Source organism: Myotis davidii, unplaced genomic scaffold, assembly GCF_000327345.1.
Source record: "Myotis davidii unplaced genomic scaffold, ASM32734v1 scaffold38, whole genome shotgun sequence".
In the NCBI taxonomy this organism is placed as follows: Eukaryota; Metazoa; Chordata; class Mammalia; order Chiroptera; family Vespertilionidae; genus Myotis; species Myotis davidii.
The window spans coordinates 46,869-57,314 of NW_006291383.1; the positions used below are offsets into that span (position 1 = coordinate 46,869).

The 10,446-nt window shown below is 40.8% G+C and overlaps 1 protein-coding gene across 1 annotated transcript in view; it reads left to right on the forward strand.

The window, feature by feature from the left end:
• The first annotated feature begins 520 nt into the window (after positions 1-520).
• CPLX4 (complexin 4) overlaps positions 521-10,446 on the forward strand; it is a 24,990-nt gene continuing 15,064 nt past the window's right edge. Inside the window, exons 1-2 of the mRNA XM_006764428.2 lie at positions 521-873; positions 6,458-6,545. Of these exons, the coding sequence (XP_006764491.1) occupies positions 707-873; positions 6,458-6,545 (255 nt within the window). The 5' untranslated portion in view covers positions 521-706. The remainder of the gene's footprint in view (positions 874-6,457; positions 6,546-10,446) is intronic.

The following is a 10,446-nucleotide window of genomic DNA, read 5'->3' on the forward strand; positions in this document are numbered from 1 at the left end:
CGCTTCCATGCAGGCATGCACCATTTCAGTGCAAAGGCTGCGAGAACCTTCCAGATGTAAATTAAGGACCCACTGGCAGTCCCTTTGGACTTGCCACAGTTAAGTGTTTATGTATGAGACACAGTAACCACCGAAGCAGGACAGAATCCAAGCAAATCAAAGGCAAATCCTTGCATAGCACAAAGTCCAATAACATAAAATGATGGATCAACGGATTATTTTTGCTTAATGAAGCATTTTGGGTTTTGAGTCTCATTGGACTTGCTTTTCAATAGGACATGCTCTGGGCTAGAATTTGGAAATTATACTACAGCCATATAATGTCAGACTAATTTAATTGAACTATGGATGTGCTTAGCATAATATAAAACTTAGAAGTGGGTGAGGAGGGAGGGTAGAAAATGGGAAGGATTTTTCCCTCTGAAATTAGCTTAGTGTATTAATTCAGAAAGTAGTCGGTTCCATCTGATTGTAGGCTTCTATAATCTGAACCATCTGCCCCTGCATCCGAGGTAGCTCGCCTCTAATCCAGCTTACAGCCGCAAACCACTCTTCTCCATCAGGACACCCTTGAGGACATGAGGCCCTGCAAAGCCCTTTGCTCTTAAAGGCCTGGCTGTCATTGAAAATATTTGGAGATTTTGTGTTTTTTCTCTTCTTTAGGTTTAGTCTGAGTTTTTGGGTTTCTTTTTCTGGAGCAGAAACAATGGCTTTCTTTATGAAAACTATGATAAGTAACCAGGTAAAGAATTTAGGATTTGGTGGCAGGTCTGAAGAAAATAAAGAAGAAGGAGGGACCTCGGATGCTGCCGCAGCTCAAGGGATGACCAGAGAGGAATATGAGGAATATCAGAAGCAAATGATCGAGGATAAGTGAGTACCTGCCACTTCGTTTCCCTTTAAAAACAAAATGGAGTTCCTGCCGGCCTTACCTTCACTAGTTCCCTAGTATCCTTCTCTTTGCTCTGTAGATGCCTTTCCTTGTGCTGTCTGTCTGCCTCCAACCTTGCGAAAGCGTTCTGCTAAAGTGAACAGTTTTGTAGTGTCAGCAGTTACTATATTCTACCTGTATGAATAGGAATGAAAAAGAAAAAGTGAATCGTTGTTTTTAAGCAGCTTAACACTTTCTGATCGGGGGCGGCACGTTGTAATGAACCTCAATTTAAATATTCGCATGAAAAAATGTGAGCCTGTCTTTATCGGTTTTCTGAAATTCACCCTCCTAGCACGTAGAAAGCTTTCAAATTGTAAGAATTCAGACTTGGCACCTGGAAGAGGGCCTTAAAGAACATCTAGTGCAGCCATCTTGATCTCACATGTTGCAAATAAAAGCCTAGAAAACATGTGACTTGCTTTTCAGACTATGATTAAATTTGTGGGCTGTGTGTTATGAAAATTTTAAAGATACAGAAAAAGAACAGTATAATGAATACCCATATATACCTGTTATATATAGTTTTTAAGTCCTCACCTGAGGATACTTTCATTGATATTTTTAGAGAGGGGAAGGGACAGGGAGAGAGGAAAACACTGATGTGAGAAAGAAGCGTCAATCTGTTGCCTCCCACAAGCAAACCGACTGGCATGTACCCTGACAAGAATCGAAACTGTGACCTTTGGGTATATGGGACGATGCTCCTACCAACTGAGCCACACTGGCCAGAGCATATGATATTGTGACACATTTGCTTATCGATAGATTAGTTGGATGGATGGATAGATAGATAGATAGAACAACTTTTAAAGAAAATTACAGGAATCATCATACTTCACCTCTAATTATTTCAGCCATATACCGCCAAAAATTAAGGACATTCTGATGGCTATATAAAATGTAATAAAAATAAAATATTCATAATATTTTAGTTGGGTATTATGAAATGTGAATATCACCAGCAATTTTTCACTACTAAAGACTGATCTTTAAATAAGTATATGTAATTTTTTAAGTTCAAGGTTGAATCAATTTAAGAGTCTTTTAGTAATCAAGTAAGAATTGAAACATTGATCTTGAGGTTAAATGTTCAGTATATGTTACAAAAGAAAAATATTTTTGGCACTATGGCTATTTTGCTAATGATCAGTTACATAAGAGTTGCCAAAGTCCTATTGCTAAGGTGATTATAAGTGAAAAGGTTAATGACCTGGAGGAAACTAAGTACAAAGACCTACACTTAATGGAAACCTAGTCTATTGTATTTTTTCTGAAAGAAATCATTAGAAACTATCTAGACTGGTATTATGCTTGGCTCTGCAGTAAATACAACCACAAAAGTGATGTTGATGCTAAGATAATACTTGGGCAAAAATAAATAAATAAATAAATAAATAAAGCAGCATTCCTTGAATATTGTCTAGTTTTGCCTATGGCATGTAAAAAAAAAAAACCCACCAAGTATAATAAAGAAATAGAACAATAGCACCAAATTCTCAACTCAAATGGGCTTATAAAAGGAAAATGTCAGGTATTGATTGTTTGATTTCAGAGAGGAAGCGAGAGGGGGAGAGAGATAGAAACATCAATGATGAGAGAGAATCATTGATCAGCTGCCTCCTTCACATCCCCCACCAGGGATGAGACCGCAACCTGGGCATGTGCCCTGACCGAGAATTGAACCATGTGACTTCCTGGTTCATGGGTCAATGCTCAACCACTGAGCCATACTGGCTGGGCAAAATGGTCAGGTATTTAGACTATACACCTGATCTTATAATATTTAATATGTCTCAGTAATAAATCTGCTCATAGATACGGCATCTGTTTAATTAATTGATGTCCTGGTTTTCCTTAATTTTATATCTGGACAGATCAAAGACCAAAACACCCAAATGATATTGTTATTTATTGGATTGGGTTATTTGCCAGCTACTTGTGTGTGTGTGTGTGTGTGTGTGTGAATATTATGAATTTATGTAGTCATCTAATGTAAGAAATATTAACGAGACAATGGAACCAGCCTGCTTCTCCATGGCAAGAGACATGACTTCTAGTCCATTGCTTGAGTTTTCAAGAGCTTCGTCACCAAAATACAACATAAAGAAATGGGCATCAAAACAGTTCATCACAGGTTTCATGTAGAAAGAGCTATAGACATCATAGTACATGCAATCATTAAAATGAATACTAGTAAATAGAAACCTTCCAAACCTGTCCTCATCATTTTAGAAAAATTGTGGGGTTGACTCCACTAATTGTAATCTGAAACCTACCTAACAATGCACTCTACTACACATTCGTTTTTATTTTACTTCTATCTTCAGATTTTTTTTCACTACTGATAACATTAATACTGAAAGAGGTCTACACCAAAACAGAAAACATTTGGAAAAGTCTAAATAAAACAGCTATCTGCTTATCCCTCCATGTCTCTTAATTACATTAAAATGTCCCTTTATCTTAGCTATGGTACAACAATTGCTACAGTAACGTTTGTAACTTGAACTTCGATATGCATCACAGACCAAAATATAAAAGCTAAAATTATAAAGCACTTAGAAAAAAGCATAGAATATCTTTGCAACTTGGAAATAGGCAGAGATTTTTTAAACATGACTCTGAAAGCAATTACCATACAATTTTAAGTGATAAATTAGATGTCAAAATTAAAAACTTCTGTGCATCAAAAGACACCATTAAGAAAATAAATAGGCAAGCCGCAAATATAGAAAATATTTGCAAAACATGTCTGATGAAGTACTGGGATCTAGAATATAAAAATAATTTCTAGCCTGGCCAGCGTGGCACAGTGGTTGAGCATCAATCTATGAACCAGGAGGTCACTGTTCGAGTTCTGGTCAGGGTACATGCCTGGGTTGGGGGCTCAGTCCCTAGTGTGGGGCATGCAGGAGGCAGCCCATCAATGATTCTTTCTCATCATTGATATTTCTATCTCTCCCTCTCCCTTCCTCTCTGAAATCAGTAAAAATATACTTTTTTTAAAAAGTTGAACAAATACTTCACAAAGATATACAAATGACCAATGAGTACATGGGAAAAAAAAAAGCCCAGTATCATTAGTCATCAGGGAAATGAAAATTAAAATCACAGTAAGGTACCATCACACACATACCAAAATGGCTAAAATTAAAAAGACACAATACCAAAAGTTGGCCTAAGTGTGATAGAATTCTTCTGGTTGATGAGATGTATGAGCACATAACCACTGGGGTAAAGGTCTGACAGTTTCTAATAAAACTACACTTAGTCAACCAAATTACCCCATCACTTAGTAATTCCATGTCTAGATATTACCGAGGTGAAATGAATATACATGCTCACAAAAAGATTTGTACAGAAATGCTCATAGCAGCCTCATCACAGTAGCCCCAAACCGGAAATAGCCCAGCTGCCCATCAGCAGCAGGATGAATAAACAAATGTGATATATTCATATGGTAGAATACACTCAGTAATAAAAAGGAACAAACTGATCAATGAAAAACTTGGATAAATCTCAAAAGTTTTTTATGCTGAATGAAAGAAGCCTTACACAAAAGAAGGCATAATGTATGGTCACATTTATGTGAGGTTCTAGAGCAGGCAAAACCAATCTAAGACGGCAAGGACACAGTGGGAGTAGGTGTTGATTGGGAATGGGGATGAGGGAATGTGCTCAGGTGACAGTATGTTTTTTATATCTTAATAGGAGTTTGTGTTATACAGAAACAGAATCAATAGAACAAACATAGGCAGGTAGGTAGATAGTTAGATGATAGATGGTGAATAGATAATAAAACTATAAGCAAAGACATAACTATAATTAATGGTCATGCATGTTGCAGTGGGGGAAAGAGGACTGATTTCTACAATTTTGAAATGCATCAAAAAATAAGATGGATAAATGAATGGTTAGAGTGGGGTAGATATATTATAAAACATGTCTTAGTAAGATGCCCATTGTAGAATCTAGATGGTGAGTACATGGGTTTCACTGTAAAAGTCCATTAACTTTTCTGTATGTTTGAAATTTTTTATAATAAAATATTGGGAGGAACAAAAAAACCTGCTTCTGCCCATGCCACAGGTCACTGATGTCTTGGATAAGTCATTTAATTCTGTTTCCCTCTTCAAAATTAGAAGACTGAACCCAGTACTCCCTCCTGCCTGCCTATTCCAGGCCTGACATTTTGTGGTGGGCAGTGGGTTCAGGGGGTGCCTGAGCCCAGGGCCCAGTGCTGAGCAGTTTAATCTGAGTGCTTCAGACCCAGCTCTTCCAGCGGTCAGCCTTCCCTGTCATGGTTAGAATGATTTCAAAACTTGAATTTGAGAATAGAAATCAGTTTTGCCACCTGAAAATGAAATAGTTTGTTTTAATGCAAACAGTGCTTCATGCAAAGATGCTTCCCCAAACCCAAGAGCAGAAATCCCATCAGGCCCCACCTGGACCTAAACCAAGACGCAGAGAGCTGTTGGGAAGCCACTAGCACTCTTTTCCATCCCTCACCATTGCTTCTATCTCACAAGAAAACTTTGCTCTTTCTTCTCAGCAGGGAGCTCCCTCCTCAGTCTATTACCCAGACCAGGTGACCCATGGAAAACAGCCGATGGCCTCCATGTTCACCTGTCACAGCTCCAGCCACCAGCTCCAGCCAAATTCCCAGCGAAGAGGTTTCATTTACCCAGTTTAGTCCAATCCAATCCAGCTAGAGGGCAGGGCCGTGTGTGTAAATTTAGCCCCAGGAATACACTCCTGTGAGCAGGGCAGGTGGTATTGTGAACTTTGCAGATATTCTCTGTCGGGATCATAAGCAAGGGAGTTTATTTCAAACCAGCATAATCACAAGTCCAGTTAGGTGGCCCCCAGAGCAGTACGCAATCAGTCTCACCTTGAAGGGCTGCCTCCTTTCAAACAAGGAAGGGAACACCCCTGGGGGTTGGGGGTGGGGGGGTGACAAGGAAGGGAAATGGCTTTATATTACAACCCCAATACCACGTGCCTCCAAAGCACCCCCAGTTCTGGACGTTTTTGTTGGCTGGAAAGTCACTCAGGAGCTTGTTAGAAATGCAGCTCCCACAACCCATCCCCACGTCTGAGGGCAGTGGGACTGGAAGGTGTAGCCCCATGTCTGGCCTCTCTGAGCACAGGTCTGAACTCCTTAGCTCTACACCAGCGGTTCTCAACCTGTGGGTCGCGACCCTTTGGGGGTCGAATGACCCTTTCACAGGGGTCACCTAAGACCATCAGAAAACACATATATAATTACATATTGTTTTTGTGATTAATCACTATGCTTTAATTATGTTCAATTTGTAACAATGAAAATACATCCTGCATATCAGATATTTATATTATGATTCATAACAGTAGCAAAATTAGTCATGAAGTGGCAACGAAAATAATTTTATGGTTGGGGGTCACCACAACATGAGAAACTGTATTAAAGGGTTGCAGCATTAGGAAGGTTGAGAACCACTGCTCTAGACCCTCTGATACTTTCTTCTATTCTTTTCCTTTTAGGATGGAAAGAGATGCTTCATTTACACAAAAAAAGGCAGAGAGGGCATGCCTCCGAGTTCATCTCAGAGAAAAGTACAGACTTCCAAAGGTGAGACACTCCTAACACAATACACATCCAACCATTTCTTTTCTTTCCTTTTTTTTTTTTCTACCTTGCCTCCAACCATTTCTTGCATAATTAAAAATGGAGAATGTTTGATGATCAGCAAAGGATCATGGTCATGGATATATGTATATAGTAATCCTCCCTTATCTACAGGGGATATGTTTCAAGACCCCCAGTGGGTTCCTAAAACCGCGGATACTGCAAACTCTGTACTGTATATATTAAGTTTTTCTTATACATACATGCCCATGATAAAGTTTAATTTATAAACTAGACACAGTAAAAGATTAACAACAATAACTAATAATAAAATAGAACAATTTTAATAATATACTGTAATGAAGGTCATGTGAATGTGGCATTTTTAAGTAAAATAAGAATGACTTGAACACAAGCACTGTGATACCACGACAGTCCACCTGGTCACCGAGCCGGCTACTGAGTGACTAAGGACAGGGAGTATAAACTGTGGAGACACTGGGCAAAGGGACGATTCATGTACAAGGCAGGACTGGGCAGGATAGTGTGAGAATTCATAACACTACTCAGAAGAACTTACAATTTAAAATGTCTGAATTGTTTAATTCTGGAATTTTCCATTTAATATTTTGGGCTGTGGTTGACTGTGGTTAACTGAAACCACAGAAAGTGAAACCATGGATAAGGGGGAAACTACTGTATATATACATTATATATATATATATTATACACACACACACATATACATACATATATATGAATACATAAATACAAATTATATGCATGTGTGTGTATATCCTATATAATAAAGAGCTAATATGCTAATTAGACCAAACAGCAGAACGACCATCTGGACGACCTTCCGGACGAAGCCGGGACTGTGAAGAGCTTCGAGGGCTGGCCGAGGCAGCTGGGGCTGCGAGGGCCAAGCCCCTTGCACAAATTTCATGCATTGGGCCTCTAATATACTAATATATGTATGTATATGTATGTGTATATATATGTGTGTATATACATATACACACACACATATACATACACACACATAACCAAACATAACCAAGGCATGGTATAGTGAAAAGAGCATTAAACTAGGAGTTCATAAAGACTGGATCCCAGTCATTCTGCTTCTATAAACTTCCATTTCCACTCAACAAAATGAACACCTACAGATGACATTTTAATGAAAATTTACTGAAGACTCTAGAACAGCTATATACAAATTCATAATGGGGCTAATGATCAGAGCTGCCATTCATTGAGCTCTCAGTGCAGGCACTGTGCCAAGTGCTCTGCATGTGTCAATTCATTTTCTCCTCTCAGTTCTGTGAGCAGGCTCATTCCTACATTAGGGGAAACGGAGGCCCAGCGAAAGTCCCCTCCTCCCAAAGGCCACACAGCAGAAGGGCAGAGCCCGGAGCCCAACTTCTTTAATACTCTGCCTCAATGTCAAAGGAATGATCGGTGGCTTCTGTTTGGGAATGATGTGGCAGGGCTGGTCATCAGCTGGCTCCATCCTACCTGTCTTGGCTGAGAGGACCAAGCTATTCACAGTGCATCTACTGCACATCTGTTTTTATTTCACTGTGGAGCGGAGGGAAGAGGATGACATGTGCGGCAGGGCTCAGACGCACTCTTCCAGGCCTGCATGGATGACAGAGGGCCCAGCACTTAGCTCCTCTGGCTCAGACATTCCCCCTCCTGGGGATCGCCCAGCTCCTCTAAATGACTCTAGGTCGGTGTTCAACTTCACGTTCCGGAGGTGCACGCTCCTTACGAGAACACCTTCCACCTGGAGAAACCAGAGAGGAAGATCCAAAGTACATGTCCTCCCACCCCACCCCCACCCCCGGGATGAGAGCCACTAAACCTATTCCCCCAATGGGTCTCCTGTAGATCCCCGAAAGCTGACTTCAGAAGCAACAAGCAAGGAAACAAAGGGAGACAGGCCACACTGTCCATGCAAGATCGCTGCTGAAGTCACCAAAGGGTCAAATAGACCCAGCCTGTGAGAGAGATTGATCCCTAGGACCCAGAACAGGAAAACTCCCAATGACATTTGAACTCATTTGCCTTTGAGACCAACGAAATTTGAAAAGAATGCCTTGCTTTTTGTGCCCTGTATTCCGGTTTAGCAAGTACTTTTCCCCATCAAGCTTGCATTGTGGAAGAGTGGAGCGCTTCTAAACACTGTCCCTTCCACTCCCAGTGTCCGGTAGGTTTCCTGGTGCTCCCTGGGGTGTCTCTGCTGTTCAGCATTATGGTTTCCCCGCACTCCAGGCAGGATGCCTGACTCAGATTTATGCTGCCAAACTGGAGCTCCTGCCTCCTGCCTTGGATATATCTGATTAAGCATCACAAATCTTGTTTGGAACAAAGCAGAAATTACACACTTACACACACACACACACACACACACACACACACACACAGCCAATAGGCCATGTCTCTTCCACAAAGGTAGACTTTTTAATGATTTATTTTTGTCAGCTGCTCTGCTGTCCTTCTGTGGGATATAATGAAAAATGGGTTTCAATTCTGGCTCTGCCACCATGACACGGTGCAACCTTAGGGGGCTTCTAAAACAATCTGAGCCTCAGCTTCCCCACCAATAAAATGGGGCAATGATACCTACTTTACAAGGTTTTTGTCTGTGATAACATAGGGATGGGCAAAAGTAGATTTACAGTTGTTTGTGTGGAAAACAATACAATAATTCATATATAATAATACAAGAATAAACTCTGTTTTGCATACCCACAACTGTAAACCTCCTTTTGCCCAGCCCTGTATAATGTAAAGAGCCTAGTACAGTGCCTGACTAATGGAAAGATCTCAATATGTGATAGCTCTTATTATTGCACATAATAACAACCAGGGGACTTGGGGACCACGGGCAAGCGCACTGACATTATAAACAATACAGCAACTCGAGTTCTCTGAACCTCAAGAATCAGAGCTTTTGATTGTTTTCTTCCTTGGTGGTGAGCCAGTGGTCTTGTTCATTTCCCGATCCTCGGGGTGAGCCCCTCAGGCTTAGCAGCAGGGTTTTGATGCTCTTCAGAGAAAAATAATTCCCACATCTCTGCGCCAAGCGAGCATGTGGGACAAGAGGCTCTCCAACAGAAACTATGGGAAGACGAAAGAATTATAGCCATGAAATCTGCACATTCATATCCTCCCTGGAGAGGGCCAGGCCCTGGGGAGTGATAGCGACTATAATTGCCTAGGGTACTGCTCCCCAAAGCCAGCTGGGTTAGGAATGGAAGGAACTATGATAAAGTTGATAAATGGCTAACAGTGGAGTCCAGAATCTTTCCTTGCATGACTCCCCTGTGCTCATATAGCCCCTTTTCTGTACTGTTTCAAATTCATCATGCTTATGAGACCTCACCTGATATTTTCATTAACCCTGAACGAGGCCTTTGAGTTCATGTAAGAAACTAACACCACTTTTAGCGCAAGGAAACTGCAGCCGCTAGGGTGGGGGAGGTTAAAAACCCACAGCTATTGAGTGACAACCAGGATTGGAATTTAGGCCTCTCAACCATGAAAAAGAGTGACTTGCCCTGACCGGTTTGGCTCAGTGGATAGAGCGTCAGCCTGTGGACTGAAGGGTCCCAGGTTCGATTCTGGTCAAAGGCATGTACCTTGGTTGCAGGCACATCCCCAGTAGGGGGTGTGCAGGAAGCAGCTGATCAATGTTTCTCTCTCATCGATGTTTCTAACTCTCTATCCCTCTCCCTTCCTCTCTGTAAAAAATCAATAAAAAATATTTTTAAAAAAGAAAAAGAGTGACTTAAGAAAGGATTTGAACACGGTCTGTTTCTCTTCTTAATATTCCAGGCTTCTCAAAAGTTTAGTGCAGTTTTCAGTTCCACGTGGCTTAAAACTGCATGAAGAA